The sequence below is a fragment of the Balaenoptera borealis genome, assembly GCF_965194805.1.
Source record: "Balaenoptera borealis genome assembly, chromosome: 13".
In the NCBI taxonomy this organism is placed as follows: domain Eukaryota; kingdom Metazoa; phylum Chordata; class Mammalia; order Artiodactyla; family Balaenopteridae; genus Balaenoptera; species Balaenoptera borealis.
In genome coordinates, this window is record NC_138870.1 from 42135878 (window position 1) to 42153164 (window position 17287).

At 57.7% G+C, this 17287-nt stretch overlaps 1 protein-coding gene across 3 annotated transcripts in view; it reads left to right on the plus strand.

Moving 5' to 3' along the window:
- The window catches only part of KCNH3 (potassium voltage-gated channel subfamily H member 3), a 19098-nt gene continuing 1811 nt past the window's right edge, over positions 1–17287 (plus strand). For 2 of the 3 annotated variants that reach the window (XM_082352358.1, XM_082352359.1), the window contains exons 1-13: positions 1–173; positions 1634–1867; positions 2317–2451; positions 3358–3491; positions 3936–4179; positions 4558–4715; positions 4799–5006; positions 8933–9214; positions 9515–9714; positions 10201–10450; positions 15500–15717; positions 16437–16768; positions 17168–17274. In XM_082352358.1, the coding sequence (XP_082208484.1) occupies positions 98–173; positions 1634–1867; positions 2317–2451; positions 3358–3491; positions 3936–4179; positions 4558–4715; positions 4799–5006; positions 8933–9214; positions 9515–9714; positions 10201–10450; positions 15500–15717; positions 16437–16768; positions 17168–17274 (2578 nt within the window). In that variant the 5' untranslated portion in view covers positions 1–97. Of the gene's footprint in view, positions 174–1085; positions 1191–1633; positions 1868–2316; positions 2452–3357; positions 3492–3935; positions 4180–4557; positions 4716–4798; positions 5007–8932; positions 9215–9514; positions 9715–10200; positions 10451–15499; positions 15718–16436; positions 16769–17167; positions 17275–17287 lie in introns of those variants that run through there. The other variant, XM_082352360.1, reaches the window with a different exon arrangement.

The following is a 17287-nucleotide window of genomic DNA, read 5'->3' on the forward strand; positions in this document are numbered from 1 at the left end:
GCGGGGCCCGGCGGGGGGCGGCCGAGTTGGGCGCCCTCTCCCGGCGCTGAGCCCCCGCGCCCCGGAGGGATGGGGCAGGCGGCCACAGCCGCCTAAGATGCCGGCCATGCGGGGACTCCTGGCGCCGCAGAACACCTTCCTGGACACCATCGCCACGCGCTTCGACGGCACGCGTGAGTCCCGACCCTCGCCCCACTGGCTCCCGGACCAGCTGTCCCTGGCCAGTGTTCCCGTCAGTCCTGCACCCAGACATCTCAGCCTGGAGCCCTCCTGCTCTCGCCCTCCCTTCCCCGAGCCCCACTTTTAGCTGGGACCACCGTCTCCTTCCAGACGCCGTTTCCGAAAAATTCAGAGTCAACACTGCCCCGGGCCAGGCAAAATGGCTAGAACTCTCTGGGTTTGGGGGCCGGTCATGTCGTCTGTTCCTGGGGTCGCGAACCCCGACCTAGTCAGTCTAACCCATCCCATCCCTGCGTCTGGCGCTATCCCACCGAAACTACCCTCGAACTGGCGGGTTGGGAAGTGAGGCAAGGAAGCGGCGCTCAAGGGACAGCCTAGAGGCTAAAAAAACAGATTTAGAAAAGAGGTTTGCAAACCGAGATAGAGTAGGCGGGACTCAGGAGAGCACTGTTAGTCCAACCTCACCTCACCACCTAAACCCACCAGCCTAAACCCACTGAGCTCTCTAGCCCCCAAAAGATAGGTTTGGGGACTCCCACTAAGACTGGGGAAGTTTGGAGAAGGTGACCGGAGCTTCTGGATCCTGGTTTTCCGGGGCTCTGAGCACTGGGAAAGTCGTGAAAGCCCCCTCCCTTCTTCTCCTCCCTCAAACTCACCCCCAGTGGGGCTTCCCAGCTCTCTGCCTCTGTCTCTGGTTCCTGATAGGGGTGGAAGCCCATCTCTGAGACCACCCCCACCCCAGGCTTCTCCATCTGCTTTGCCTGCACTTGGCTCCTGCAGCCTGCTGATTCAGCGCCCCCCACTCCCCAATACACTCGTGGCTCCAGGCTGCCAGAGCTCAGCTACCGTTCTTACACCCCCATTGTGGATCACATTCACTAATTCCTGAGCCAGGGGCTCAGGCAACTGGGGCTCAAACAGAGTGCAGAATAGATGGTGGCTTGGATTGCCTCTCCGTCCAAGTGTGTCTCGGTGGGAGGAGCCAAATAGCCAACCTGAGTACCTGGCTGGTGAGTGAACCTGGCAGAGGCTGGCGGGGTGGGGGGAGGGGGGCTGAGGCTGGCCTAGAACTGGTCCTGCAGTCCTCCTTTGGACATCCCTAACCCCACACCTTACCCCAAGCTGCTCAGGTCACACTCCAGAGGGCACAGCACCCACACGGGGCTGCATTCACCAACCTCAGGGCTCACACATGCCAATTCTTGAATGCACTTATACACACGATGCTAGGAGTGGGACCTTTCAGGGCACCGACACACAGGTGACACTCTAATTCCTGTTCATAAACAGCTCCTGTCCTAACCCTCCCCCAACCCCCCATCCCAAACACTCACACACAGGATTCCTGGGATTTGTAACACCTGCCCTTTGATTGCAGGAAATTGGGAAAGGAGGGGTAGTAGACCCTGTGCCCCTTCACCCCACACCTCCTCTGAGAGGTGCTCTCTTGCAGATAGTAACTTCGTGCTGGGCAACGCCCAGGTGGCGGGGCTCTTCCCCGTGGTCTACTGCTCTGATGGCTTCTGCGACCTCACGGGTTTCTCCCGGGCCGAGGTCATGCAACGGGGCTGTGCCTGCTCCTTCCTCTATGGGCCAGACACCAGTGAGCTCGTCCGCCACCAGATCCGCAAGGCCCTGGATGAGCACAAGGAGTTCAAGGCCGAGCTGATCCTGTACCGGAAGAGCGGTGAGGGGCCACCTGGCCAGCCTGCCTTACTTTCGTGGTCTCACCCAGCCTGGTACCCACCCCATCCACAGTCCTTCCTTTCCAATCCTATCTTCTCCATCTCATCCCATCTTCCCACATTCCCCTCTCCTCTTTCTCCACTCCTCCTCTTGTTCCTGGCCCCTCCTTTCTTCGGTCCTCACCCCAATCTCAGCTGGTACTCAATTTCCCATCTTGGATTTCCCACCCCAGCAGAAAAATGTCCCCATCTTACTTAGCAGGACAGATCTATGAACACACATGTCTGACTGTCGTCTCTGCTCTCCCTTGCCTTCCCCCGCCCTGTTGGATCGAGTCTAAGTGTCCTAAGTGGAGCTGGCATGTGCCTTGACCAGGGGTGTCAATGGCCCTTCTGTCACCTTGGCTCGGGTGTAGAGTGGGAGCTGGGCTGAGTCTGCCTTTGTGCCCAGGGCTCCCGTTCTGGTGTCTCCTGGATGTGATACCCATAAAGAATGAGAAAGGGGAGGTGGCCCTCTTCCTGGTCTCTCACAAGGACATCAGTGATACCAAGAACCGAGGGGGCCCCGACAGCTGGAAGGAGACAGGTGGGTGCCTGTGGGGTGCCGATTTGGCTGCTGCGGCTGGGGTGTTGGGTACCTCAAGCCTTGGCGGGGCCATGGTGCCCAGTGTGGGTCTGTGGGCCCCCCACCCCGCCTGCACGCACTGACTCCTGCTCTGCTGGCCGAGGAGCCTGTGCTGCTCTCACCTCCCCAGGCCCAGGTACAGAGAGCTTGTGGAGACAAAGTTGGACTTCTAAAGTCAACTTTACTAAGAAACTGAAAGAAACAAATTCCACTAGTGCCCATGAAGTACCATTTTCCCACCGATTAGTGAGGCTGAGCACAGACCCACCTGGCTCCTTGTCCTCATGCAAACCTGTCTGGGGAGTCCTGGCCAAAGCCCTCTTTTAAGTCCTTGTGGTCTTTCCCCTCTTGCATCCTCTAAGGGCTGGCGGAGGCGGGGGGGGGGGGGGGGGCTTTGGACAGCTCACAAAGCCGTCATCAGAAGCTGCTCCAAGACCTCTTTGCCATTTGGGGGTGTTGGGGGTACTCTCTGTTCCCCATCCCCGCCCCCAGCCCTGGGCAGCCTTGACTCTGCCCAATGGCCTCCTGCTAGCTCTGCACTCCCCACCCTGGGAACCGCCTCCCACTCCTCTGTCAGGCCTTTCCCTGTGGTGTTCCTCTCTTGCCTTGCCTGGGTCCAAACCTGCTTCTCCTAGAAGCAGGCACTGGGAGGAGTGTCTGTAAGCACCCCCAGGACTGCCCGTTGCTGGTGTTGGCAAGTGACTCCAGAAAGTGAGAAACGCTGGAGCCCCCAGCTCTAAATAGACTAACTAGTCAGTGAGCCAGACCATTCTGTGGGCCAGCAACTGGTGTCCTACCCGCAAGCCCCTGGGCTGAGGCGCGTGAGTGCTTTGCCCATCATTCTCTCCCCCCCCTCTTCTTTTGCAGGTGGTGGCCGACGCCGATATGGCCGGGCAGGGGCCAAAGGCTTCAATGCCAACCGGCGACGGAGCCGGGCTGTGCTCTACCACCTGTCTGGGCACCTGCAGAAGCAGCCCAAGGGCAAGCACAAGCTCAATAAGGTGGATTGGCGCTAGGGTGTGTGTTTGGGGGGTGGGGCAGGGTAGGGGCCGGTTGAGGAGATGGAGAAGGGGAACCGAGCCCACCACAGAGAGAATGTCCAGGGGGCTACTGAGGCCCCACCAGCACTTTGGGGCTTGTGGTGAGAATGTCACACGCCTGATCTGTCAAAGGTATAGCGGAGAGTTTTGGCCCTGGAGTCAGATGGGCCTTGGCTCAATCTTGGCTCCTCCCCTAAGCAGCTGTGTGACCTCACCTAAGTCACTTGAGCTCACCGATCCTCCGTCTTCTGATCTATAACAAGGGGACTCTGATGCCTGTGTCAGAGGTTGTTTTGAGAATGCAGGGAGAGAAAGGAGGCAGATGCCTGTCCCAGACCCTCTCCAAACTCAGCCTGTGCCAATTTCCTGTCCTCCCTGCCTGGACCTGCCCTGCCTCTCATTCAGGGGGTGTTTGGAGAGAAGCCAAATTTGCCCGAGTACAAAGTAGCTGCCATCCGGAAGTCACCCTTCATCCTGCTGCACTGTGGGTCACTGAGGGCCACTTGGGACGGCTTCATCCTGCTCGCCACCCTCTACGTGGCTGTCACCGTGCCCTACAGCGTGTGCGTGAGCACAGCCCGGGAGCCCAGTGCCGCCCGTGGCCCCCCCAGCGTCTGCGACCTGGCCGTGGAGGTCCTCTTCATTCTTGGTATGTGTGCTCTGTGCCTCCCACCCCTCCCTGGGCTGGTGACCCCCCGGGCTTTGATGGGGATAGTCTGCATGTCTTCCACTGCCCCCCAGTGTCCCCCTTGCTCTCCCCCGTTTATGACTTGTGGTCCTTGAAATCAGACCTAGTTCCAAATATGTCTTCATCACTAATGGGTTACTTGGCCCTGAGCTAGTCATAGCCTCTCCAAGCTGGTTTCTCCCTCCATCACATAGGCACAACAATATCCACCCTCTGGTTTACTGCGAAAACTAAGACAATGCAGGTAAAGGGCCCAGGACAGTGTTACACACTGAGCAGGTGCCCCGGAAAATGTGGCTCCTCCCCACCGGTGCTGACTCCCGCCCCAACTTCCCCCAGACATTGTGCTGAATTTCCGCACCACGTTCGTGTCCAAGTCGGGCCAGGTGGTGTTTGCCCCAAAGTCCATTTGCCTCCACTACGTTAGCACCTGGTTCCTGCTGGATGTCATTGCGGCGCTGCCCTTCGACCTGCTGCACGCCTTCAAGGTCAACGTGGTCAGTGCGGCTGGGCTGGGTGGGCTTTGGGGCAGGACAGGGGGGCCGGCCCTGGGGTGACCTCCCGCCTCCCCCCACCTCAGTACTTCGGGGCGCATCTGCTGAAGACGGTGCGCCTGCTGCGCCTGCTGCGCCTGCTCCCGCGGTTGGACCGCTACTCGCAGTACAGTGCCGTGGTGCTGACCCTGCTCATGGCCGTGTTCGCCCTGCTCGCCCACTGGGTGGCCTGCATCTGGTTCTACATCGGCCAGCGGGAAATCGAGAGCAGCGCCTCCGAGCTGCCTGAGATCGGTACTGGAGGCTGCCTCTGTGTGTGTGTGTGTGTGTGTGTGTGTGCGTGTGCGTGTGCGTGTGTGTGTGTGTGTGTGTGTGTGTGTGTGTGTACATATGTGCCCAAGGAATCCGTTCACTTGAGGGTGCGTGCGTCAGGGAAATGTGAGTCCAAGTGTGTGTCTGTCAGGGGATGTCCGTGAGCTGATATCAGGTATCAGAGAGATGTGTGCAAGTCTGCATGTGTACATGCTCATAAGTGTGTATCAGGGGCATGTGTGCCAGTAGGTGTGTGTTTGTAAGGAGAATGAGGGGGCTGGCGCGTGTGTGTGCAGGTGGGAGCGTGACAGAGCCACCACCTCGAGGCAGGCCTGCTCTCCTGCAGGGCCACATTGTGGAGGAAGCCTGGTGGGCTGCCTGGGGGAGTCTATTCACCCATCATGGCCTCCTCGTGGTCAAGCTTGTGTCACATTCACATTCGCCCACTCCCTGCCCAGCTGGGAACCCCACCCCTCTCAGAAGACCTCTCCAGGGTTGCTCCGATGCCTGGCGCTTTCCTGCCACCCTCTCAAAAGCTCATCCCTCACCATCTTGGCTCCTAAGGCCCCTTGCCCACTCTTGTCACCTCCGGCAGCATGTTTCTCAGCTGCTTCAGCCCTGCCCCAGCCCGAAATGCAGCCTTTCTCTGCGTCCCACCAGTGTCTTCACTCTCCTTCATTTCACCTCCACTCTTGCAGCTCCTCCCTCTGCTCGCCTCCCACTCAAGTCTTAACTCCTGCCAGGAGGGCTTCCACCTCCACCTCTCAACCCCAAATGTCACCCTGCAGGTCACAGTGACCTTCTGGGGCCAAACTCTTTCCCTTTGAAGTCCCTGTAGCACCTGACCCTGCCAGCCATCTCTCTGCCCTGTGAGGAGGCCTCCTCCTGTCCTGGCCACCCCCTCCCGCCGCCTTGCTCTCCCTGGGCGATTCCACTGGCACCACGGTGTGAACATCTCAACTTCCATCCTCTCCCTCTGTCTCCAGACCATTCTGTTCCAACAACGTCTAACTCTCCACGCCCGCAGCTCCAAAATTGGACACACCTTCTTCCTCCCATGCCCTCCAGCCCTCTGGTAACTTCCCCGTAACTGGCCTTTAGCCCCCATTTCCAGTCAGTGGGCAAGAGGCCAGCTGCTCAGATGCCCCCCCCCCCATGACTGTCTGCTCCTTGATGGGATCGGTCACCAGGAGTCCAGGTTGGCCTTAGAAACATGCTCTGCTCAGTTCCCAGGGATGAGGAGACTCCTGCAAATCCTCCCTCCCTCGCCAAGCCCACGGAGACTGGTGTGTAGCCCAGAGGCCCACTTGGATATTCCCCAAAGCTCTAGCTGCCGAGCACAGGAACCAAGACGTTGCAGGCAGTATGTCAGCTCCTTGGCGCCCGCCCTTCCCAGAGGAAGGCTGTGGCGGAGGTGGCTCTGGGGTCAGACGGTCCACCAACGAACATGCTCAGAGGACTGGGAGATGGGTAATGGTGATGCCAGAGCCCTGACCCCTAAGTGGGTGAGACACCAAATCACCAGGTCAGTCCCCTGCCACACAGAACCCAGACACCCCATGTCTTGAGTCCATGTGGATCCTCCATTCTGACCACCTCACAGGGGCTGCTGAGCTGACATGAAGAACACCTTTGGCTCCCAGAGGGGCTCTGAGCCCCTCCATGGAGAGCATGGGGCTTGTAAGGGGCTGTCTGACTGTTGGGCAGATGACACCCTTGAACCCTAAGTTCCACAGGGGCTGGTACTAGCTCACATTAGGGGAGTTTCCAAGTCCTTCACATCATCATCTGCCCCTTCTTTCTCCAGGGAAACTACCCCCAACTGGGTGGGAGCCACACCCAGACCTCCCAAAGTCCACCTTGGGAGGGATGTCCATGGGTGAGAGTGGCGCCTCTTGTTGGCCCAGCTCTGTCTGGTGGGAGGTGCCTTCCCTTTGCCTCCTTGCCTTGGTTCTACTGCTCCACTGCCCCTGGTGTGGACATAGAGTTCCAGCCCCAGAATCCCATCAGCCCAGTGGAGATGGGCTGGATTTTCAAAAGACTGTGCTAAATACTGAGGGAGGTCGCTCGGAGCATTTCTCAGTATGAAAACCACCAGCCTCCAGAACGGCCTCTGCAGCCGACACTCCCCACGCAGAGGGATCATCCGCCACCAGCTCCAGGGACTGCCAATGCCCCATGACCAAGACTGAGTGAGGAGGGACCCCTCTGCATCCTCCCCTCATCCTCCTGCTTCTCCACCCTCCAGCCCCCTCCTCCTCATCCAGCTACTGGCTTCACCTCAGAGGCCTAACTAACTGACGACTGAAGAGTTTTGTGTACTTCCTTGCATTCTCACAGCACATCTCAAATAACAGGAGGGTGAGTCCTCACCTTGGCTCAGGACTTTGCACATCCCCCCAACTCCTTAGCCTGGAGTTTGCTCCCTCAGTGTGGACCCCACACTCTAGCTAAGCCAAGCTACTCGCCTGTACTTGTCTCCAGCTCTAGGTTTAGCCCACACCTTTCCTTAGATCAGGAATGACCCCCCTCTCAGTTTGTCTCAAAACTACCCATCCTCTGAGACCAACCACCAGTGTCCCCTTTTCCGGGAAGCCTTCTAGCTCTAGCCAATAGCATGTGGGTTTGAGCCCCATCCCGGGACCCTTGGGTGCTGTGTACCTCTGAGACATCACTACAGTAAACTTCTGGGGGTCCCCCGGCTCCTGGCACACGTGCATGAGATTGCTGAATGAATGGGTGGGTGGTGAGAGGAGGGGTGTGAGGGTCACAGAGAGCAGCAGCATGTGCGATGTTAGGGTGAGTGTGGAGTCGGGAGCTGGGGAGGGGCACGTGGAGAGATGGGTCCCACCGCAGCCTGTGATCCTGAGCCCACCCTCTGGACTTCTATGCTAGATCTGCTCTCTCTCCCTTGCTCCCCATGGCCCCCAGCTCTGCCAGGACCCCTGGGACCTCTGTGGACCCTGGGAACCCCCATCTAACACCCTAGAATTCCCACAGCCCTCCAGCTGGGCTGAGTGACTCTGGGAGGCTGTGGGCTCCTGAGAGACCCCAGTACGCAGCCCCACCTCCTCCAAGGCCAGACCAGAGAATGGGGGGTTGATGAGGAGACTGGGACGATCTTTATTCTCTCTCCTCTCAGTGTCCCAGGCTGGCTTGTGTCTGCGTGTGTACAGAGCTGTGTGCACGGCGGTGGCCTGCCTGTCTGTGGCCTCCGAGTGCACTCACCTGTGTGCTCGTGTCCATGCAGGTGTGTCCCTCTCCTACCTGGGTGTCAGTGTGCAAGCGCCCGCTTACCCTTGTCTCTCTCCCAAGCGTGCACAGGCCGTGGCTGTGCTCCTGGGACTGTGCTCACACACACGTGTGTCCTTGTCCTCTCGACTGCATCTGTAGCCTTACTGGTGTGTGCACGCGTCCACGTCGGTGTGCCCGAGAACGCGTGCATGAGGTTGGGTGGTGTGTGTGGTTGTGGGGGGGGATGAGGCTGAATGCGGGGCGGCTTTCCGGAGCTCAGAGAAAAAGCAAGAGGAGTCTGGGAGGACAAGGCAGAGGAGGCGGCCCTGGGGATGAGGCTGTGGCTGGTGCAATGAGCCCCCCAGTCCCTCTGCCCCCTCCAGCTGGGCCCACGGCCCGGGATTAGCGCCAGCACAGGGAGGAGGGTGCAGAGCTCCTCGCTCCAGCCTCGGCACCCAGAGACACCGTCTGGGGAGATGACAGTCTCGACCTCGTGTGCTTGTCTTGGGGAGGGGTGAGGGGGTGCACAGGGGTGCGCAGGGCTGGCAGAGGAGGGACGGACGTGGCAGGAAGCGTTGGGGGTGGATTTGCAGCCATGTGTGTCCCCCCCCCGGGGGTACCAGCAGGCACACCTGCGCCCGCAGTGCAGCAGTGCTGTCCTGCCCCCTCCCCAGGCTGGCTGCAGGAGCTGGCCCGCCGACTGGAGACCCCCTACTACCTGGTGGGCCGGAGCCCAGCTATAGGGAACAGCTCTGGCCAGAGTGACAACTGTAGCAGCAGCGGCAGCGAGGCCAACAGGACGGGGCCCGAGCTCCTGGGCGGCCCCTCACTGCGCAGCGCCTACATCACCTCCCTCTACTTCGCACTCAGCAGCCTCACCAGCGTGGGCTTCGGCAACGTGTCTGCCAACACGGACACGGAGAAGATCTTCTCCATCTGCACCATGCTCATCGGCGGTGAGGCCTGCCCCGCTCCCGGTCCAGGGCCCGCTCCCCGACTCATGCCCTGGGCCACCCGTCCCTCCCCACCTCCCACAGGGCCCTGAGGTCCTTCCCAGAGGTGCTTCTGCCTAGGGGCCCCAAGGAACCCGAGCCCAGGGCCAGGAGAGCCCACCTGGCCGCAGGACTCCACCCCGCACAGCGGCCGGGGGCCTTGCCCAAAGCGGGGGTGCGGGTGGGGAGGACAGATGTGTCCCGCACGGTGTCCGGCCGGGCCAGGCTGGTCCTGGAGGTGACCCCTCTCGCCACCCTCCCCAGCCCTGATGCACGCGGTGGTGTTTGGGAACGTGACGGCCATCATCCAGCGCATGTACGCCCGCCGCTTTCTGTACCACAGCCGCACCCGCGACCTGCGCGACTACATCCGCATCCACCGCATCCCCAAGCCCCTCAAGCAGCGCATGCTCGAGTACTTCCAGGCGACCTGGGCGGTGAACAACGGTATCGACACCACCGAGGTGCGCAGGCCTCCAGGGCCGGCCCTTCTTCCAGCCTTTACTCCTTCAAGGAGTGTGCGCTCGGCCTAAGATTCCCAGGAGCAGCGGGCTGGAGGGCAAGAGATGCAGAATTCTGACCTCCCTGCCTCCACTCTCTCCTGGGCGGCCAGCGGCATGGAGCGGAGGCAGCCGGGCCGGCTCGGAGGCCCGTCTCCACGCTCGCTAGGTCTAGAGGCCCTGCTCACTGACGGCCAGGTCTAAGGCCTCGAGGAGGAAAGCAGGGCTGCCCATGGGGGGCGGGGAGGATAAAGTGATTGAGAGGGAGGCAGAGGCGGCCCCCCTCACTGATTGGACCCTGTGTGGAGCTGGATGCTGTGCGGGGGGGCGGGGCGGGGCTCAAGGCCCCTCCCACGCCTGCCCTCGCTCTGAGGCCCTCGGGGTGCAAAGGGCTGGCGGGAGGCTGCCTCCCACTCCACCCTAACCTTCCGCACCTGTTCCCACCCGCAGCTGCTGCAGAGCCTCCCGGACGAGCTCCGCGCAGACATTGCCATGCACCTTCACAAGGAGGTCCTGCAGCTGCCCCTGTTTGAGGCGGCGAGCCGCGGCTGCTTGCGGGCGCTGTCCCTGGCCCTGCGGCCCGCCTTCTGCACGCCTGGCGAGTACCTCATCCACCAAGGAGACGCCCTCCAGGCCCTCTACTTCGTCTGCTCTGGCTCCATGGAGGTGCTCAAGGGCGGCACCGTGCTCGCCATCCTAGGTTTGTGACGGTGGGACGGAGGACGCCAGGGCTTGCGCGGAGGCGGGTGGAACCAGGGCCCCATCTGCAGAAAACGCGGAGAGAAGACGCAGGCAAGGCCACCAGGGAGAAACAGCCAGCGTGGGGTCAGGAGTAGCCATGGGGCCCTGGGCGAAGCTCAGAGCGGACCCAGTGACCACAAGGCGGCAACACAGGAGGTGAACTCAATCTTGCGGGTGCTGGAGGCCAGACTGAGCGAATTCGGGACCGGCTTCGGTCTGTGAGGGGACAGAGGGGAGCACTTCCTGTCAAGGAGGAAAACCAAATGCTAAGGATGAAAGTGCTGGAAAGAGTGTTCAGGCAGGAGAAAGGGAGGCATGGGCGCCATTCTTTTTTTTTTCTTTTTAATTTATTGAAGTAGAGTTGATTTACAACGCTGTGTTAATTTCTGCTGTACAGCAAAGTGATTCAGTTGTACATATATATACGTTCTTTTTTAATATTCTTTTCCATTCTGGTTTATCACAGAATATTGAATATAGTTCCCTTTGTTATACAGCAGGACTTGTGTATCCATTCTATGTATAATAGTTTGCATCTGCTAACCCCAAACGCGCAATCCAACCCTCCCCCACCCCCCTCCCCCTTGGCAACCACAAGTCTGTTCTCTATGCCTGTGAGTCTGTTTCTGTTTTGTAGATATGTTCATGTGTGTCATATTTTAGATTCCACATATAAGTGATAACATGTGGTATTTGTCTTTCTCTGTCTGACTGACTTCACTTAGTATGATAATCTCTAGTTCTACCCACGTTGCTGCAAATGGCATTATTTCATTCCTTTTTATGGCTGAGTAGTATTCCATTATATATATATACCACATCTTTTTTTGTTGTTTTTTTTAAAAATTATTTTATTTATTTATTTATTTTTGGCTGCATTGGGTCTTTGTTGCTGTGCATGGGCTTTCTCTAGTTGTGGCGAGCGGGGGCTACTCTTCATTGCGGTGCACCGGCTTCTCATTGTGGTGGCTTCTCTTGCTGCGGAGCACAGGCTCTAGGTGCACAGGCGTCAGTAGTTGTGGCTCACAGGCTCTAGAGCGCAGGCTCAGTAGTTGTGGTGCATGGGCTTAGTTGCTCTGCGGCATATGGGTTCTTCCCAGACCAGGGCTTGAACCCATGTCCCCTGCATTGGCAGGCGAATTCTTAACCACTGCGCCACCAGGGAAGCCCAACCACATCTTCTTTATCCATTTGTCTGTCGATGAGCATTTAGGTTGTTTCCATGTCTTGGCTATTGTACATACTGCTGCTACGAACATAGGGGTGCTTATATCTTTTTGAATTAGAGTTTTGTCTGGATATATGCCCAGGAGTGGGATTGCTGGATCATACGACAACTCCCTTTTTAGTTTTTTGAGGAGCCTCCATTCTGTTTTCCACAGTGGCTGCACCAACTTACATTCCCACCGACAGTGTAGGAGGGTTCCCTTTTCTCCACACCCTCTCCAGCATTTGTTATTTGTAGACTTTTTAATGATGGCCATTCTGACTGGTGTGACATGGTACCTCACTGTGATTTTGGTTTGCATTTCTCTAATAATTAGCGATGTTGAGCATCTTTTCATGTGCCTCTTGGCCATCTGTATGTCTTCTTTGGAGAAATGTCTATTTGGTTCTTTTTCGATTGGGTTGTTTGTTTTTTTGTTGTTGAGTTGTATGAGCTGTTTGTATATTTTGGGAATTAAGCCCTGGTCGGTCGCATCGTTTGCAAATATTTTCTCCCATTCCGCAGGTTGTCTTTTCACTTTGTTTATGGTTTCCTTTGCTATGCAAAAGCTTGTATTTGATTAGGTCCATTCGTTTATTTTTGCTTTTATTTCTATTGCCTTCGGAGACTGATCTAAGAAAACATTGATACGATTTATATCAGAGAATGTTTTGCCTATGTCCCCTTCTAGGGGTTTTATGGTGTAATCTCTTATGTTTAAGTTTTTGAGCCGTTTTGAGTTTATTTTTGTGTATGGTGAGAGGGTGTGTTCTAATATACATGAGGCTGTCCAACTTTCCCAACATCCCTTGCTGAAAAGACTGTCTTTTTCCCATTGTAAATTCTTGCCTCCTTTGTTGAAGATTAATTGACCGTAGGTGTGTGTGAACGCCATGCTTGTTCACCGCAACCTCCCCCGCCCACCCCGGCCAGGCCCAAGAGGGGAGATGCTACTTTCCTAGGGAAGGTCCTAGAGTAAGCCCAGGGTCGCGATGGGTAACAGCAGAGCTCAGACTCTGAATACACTTCCCTTCTTGGCAAAAGAAAGAGGTGAAGATGAGGGATCAATTCCCTAGACAAGGAAGGGGAGATTGCGGTTTCGGAACTGACATGATAATAATGCTGGCCCCAGGGGTCCCGCAGCGGGGCCAGCCCTGTGTCCCGGCCCTTACATGCTTCAACTCACACAAACCTCACAAAACCCAGTGCGGAGGAACGATCGCTATTCCATTTTGCATAGAAGGAGACTGAGGCTCCAAGAGGTTAATGAACAGGCAGGCTTGGGCTAGAACCTGGTCTGCTAACTCTAAACCTCAGGCTTCTTAACATTGTGTTCTTAGGTGCTCTGCTCTGGGGAGACTCATCCTGCAGAAAGGGCGCGATTTCAGGGTGGCAGGCAACACGGGGCTGCAGGCTTCAGGGCTGTGGGAGGCTTTCAGCACGGACCCCAGAGGGTGGGGACGCTGTGATCTGCGTGGGTCACGGAGGGCCTCACACACTGATGGAAGGTGCCCGGACCACAGCCAAATCCTCAGGCAGCAGCACTTGCAGACTCCCTGTGGGGACAGCTGACGCCTGGAGGGGCTGAAGTTTGTCATTAACCTGGAGAACCAGCAAGACCACATGCCCAGCAGCGACTGCGTGTCCATCCTCTCTTCCTTGAGGAGGATGGTCTTCCAACAGGAAACAGAAGAAAGAAATACCATGCGAGCTGAGAGAGGTGTCGTTCATGAGTTTGACTTCTGGCCCTACGTGGAGTTAATGCCAGGACTCTGAACAAACGGAGTTGTGGCCACTCACATATGGCTGGCAATCCTTGAGAAATGATGGGGAACTGGAGAGATTCAGAAGGGCAAAAAGGCAGATTTTGACAGTGGCAGACTGGTCACTCCAAAGCAAGATTGTCTAGTGGATTATTAAACAGATGGTTTTCAGCTGGGAGCTGAGGAAGCAGCATGGCTGGGAGCTGGCATGGGTCCTGAAAGAATATCTGTTTTCTGATGCCAGGCACCAGGTCTCAGAATATCCACGTTCAGTATTAAGACAGCTTCACGGGTGGCCACCGCCTGTGCCGTGGCCTTTGCCTCCAGAATTCCCCAGCACTGGGACTTATGCCACCTTTGATCCATCCTGTCCCTACCCACACGTTCTGGATGAACTGTTTCCTCTGTTGACGTGGCCACTCTGGATGCGCTGATGGACGCCTGGTTCCCCAGCCTCATCATGGCCTGGTTTTCTGCTTTGCCTTCACCCCATCCCCCACCTGCCTCCTTAGTTGAACATCCAGGTGCTTCCTGCCTGCTCCTTGCAGCTAAGGCCCACGGCACATCTAGCAGTGTCAATTCTGGCCCCTACCTCTGTGTATGAACTAACAGCTAAGTGTGCAAAGTTAGTTGGGGAGGAAAGAGGCAAGACGAAGAGAGGTGAGCTGGGCGACTGCAGGGAGGACCTTACAGGCCTTGATGAGCTGAGCTGGAGGCTCTGGCTGAGAGGCCAGCCTGGAGGGCAGGCTCTGGTCCCTGAGACCAGTGGCATGGAACTCTGTCCTTGGTCCTGTCCTATTTCTCGTTTTTATCTCCCCTCTTGGATGAAGACAAGAAATACATACTTATCCTATTTCCAGATGACACACGTGAGGACAGAGCTCATTCATCAGATGATCACACTGAGATCCAAACAGCTCTCCGAAGGAACCAGAAGGATGGCCTGAAACCAAGAAAATAAGATTTAACGACGATGCGTTCTACACTTAAATTTGAGCAAAAGTCCATGAACATTTAGAGGAGCCCTTTAAGCTCAGTGAGTTCTGCTGGCAGCGTGAGGCAGCCCACAGCGGGGGCGGCAGCGAGCCATCCTTTTCCTTGGGGATAAGGAAACGCTGTCTAATCTCGTGAAATGTCTGGCCGTGGGTTGAGCTGCCTTGTGAGGGCCGTGAGTGCTCTGCCCAAGCCCTGGTGGCATGCCATCCCTCTTGGGAATGATCTATAGGGGACTCTTTTTGGGAGGGAAGGGAAGGAACTGAACTTTAATTGGCCGTCTATGTGTCAGGCACTTTATCTACACTAACTTATCACCATGTCCCTGATTGGAGACATCCTATTTCATTGATTCTAAGTCACACATTTTTTCCCCACAATTTAACATGTCTGAGATTAGGATGCGGACTCGAGTCGATGCCATTTTACAATCGCTGTCAGCCAGGTGGCAGTCTCAGCCGGGTGGTGGGAAAACCCTCCATTGACACCTTCTGGTAAGATCTCGAAAGCACCACAGACTCAGTTCAACACAGGATCTCTCATATAGATGAGGCACCAGGGCTCAGGGAGGTGAAATAACGCGGCCCCCTGCTTTTTTCACTGTGCCACACAGCACTAACTTGCTGGTTCCACATACTGGTTCCTGAACACGCTCTACCTGAGTCGCCTGCAGGGCTTAACAATTGTGGGGTCTCCAGTAGATATTGATTCTGTTGGTAGTGATGGGCCCCGGGGAGTCTGGTTGGTTTAACTTTCCCAGAGGATTCTGATCCACAGGCAACCTGGGAACCACTAGAACTGGTGTCTCAGATCTGAAATTCGGGTTGTTTCAGCACAGTGCTTTGATCCCAACTGTGCTTGAGCACCTGGGTCACAATGCTCTTCACCCCGAGCCTGTCTGAGGAGCCAGTGAGGCAGGCAGCAGGGGTCAGCCAGGGCCCGGGCCCTGCTGCTCCCCTCGTGTCCTGGCTGGAGAGGCCCCACTCGACCCCCCTCTCTGGTGGCTGAGGGGCAGGGCTTGCTGACCTCTGCTTCCTCTTCCCAGGGAAGGGTGATCTGATTGGCTGTGAGCTGCCCCGGCGTGAGCAGGTGGTCAAGGCCAACGCCGATGTGAAGGGGCTGACGTACTGCGTCCTGCAGTGTCTGCAGCTGGCTGGCCTGCACGAGAGCCTCGCGCTGTACCCCGAGTTCGCCCCCCGCTTCAGCAGGGGCCTCCGAGGGGAGCTCAGCTACAACCTGGGTGCTGGCGGAGGCCCCGCAGAGGTGAGGGAGCTGGGTCCGTGCGGGGAGGGGCGGGAGTGCTGGGGGGCCTGGTGAGGCGGGCAGAGAAGGGGTTTGTGGGGGTGCCGTGTGAGCACCCCGCACGTGGTGGTGGTGGGGCGCTACGCCCTGCAGCCCCTTCACACTCTCACACTGTCGTTTAGAGCCCAGCCCAGCTCTGCTCAGCCGCCACTCCCAGCTCTCCCGGCCCATGAGACGGCCCGCAAGCCCACCGGTACCAGACGAGGAGGCTGTGAGGTCACAGATGAGGGGTGGTGCCCATGGGTCGGGGCCAGGCAGGCCGCACACTAGTCTCCACACTAGCCCTGCAGTGCCCCCTGCTTCTTCACAGTGACACAGGACTGCTCTGAGGGGCTTTTGAATTTTCCTGCCTCATATTACTAATTCCAAACCGGTTTTTGGTACCAGGTCCTCCTGGATCGTTCAGTTAGCCTGAGGGACCAAGTAGAGGGACAGCGTGTCCACACTTGGCTAGCATTTTGAGGGACAGCGAACGCCTCCGGGGCTTGGTGGCTTTGTGGTGGCAGCAGAAAAGCACCCCCTTCCCCTGCCGAGTCCTTCCTTGGGAGGTGGGAGACACTGGGCATCCTGTTTAACAAAATCAGCTTCTCCCATCTAGGGCGATGAGACCGGGTTGGGGGGTGTGAGTGAGACATAGCGGGGGCTCTCCATGATGATTCCCTGTCCCCCACTATCCCCAGGTGGACACCAGCTCCCTGAGTGGCGACAACACCCTCATGTCCACACTGGAGGAGAAGGAGACGGACGGGGAGCAGGGCCCCGCAGCCTCGCCAGCCCCAGCTGATGAGCCCTCCAGCCCCCTGCTGTCCCCCAGCTGCACCTCATCCTCCTCCGCCGCCAAGCTGCTATCACCGCGTCGAACGGCGCCCCGGCCCCCGCTGGGCGGCAGAGGGCGCCCGGGCAGGGCAGGAGCTTTGCAGGCTGAGGCTGGCCCCTCTGCTCACCCTCGGAGCTTAGAGGGGCTGCAGCTGCCCTCTGTGCCATGGAATGTACCCCCAGATCTGAGCCCCAGGTGAGCGAGCTCTGGGCCACTAAACTCTGGGCAGAGCTGCAGTGATAGGGCTGGGGCCCCGGCCAGGCACACCCCTGCCCTGGATGCCCATCCGTCCCTCCAGCCTCCTCCATGAAGCCTTCCTTGACTCCTCCTCCTCCCTGCTGCCCCCATTCCACCATTCATGCCATGCACTGCTCAGAACTCTCTTGCTGTTTCACCTCATTCAAGCTTGAATCCCCAGTGAAACTGCGAGCTCCTAGAAGAAGGGACCACGTGTTACCCTTCGCTTGGGGCCCTAAGCCCCCGGCCCAGCTCCAAGCTTCTGCAGCCTCTGCGGACAGTGGGGCATCTTGTCCCATGAAACACTGCAGTGGCTGTCTGTCAACTGATTTGTTGTCCTGGCGCCTGCATCCACAGGGTAGTAGATGGCATTGAGGACGGCTGTGGCTCTGACCAGCCCAAGTTCTCTTTCCGGGTAAGGCGGTCTGGCCCAGAATGTAGCAGCAGCCCCTCTCCCGGACCAGGTACTGGGGCCCG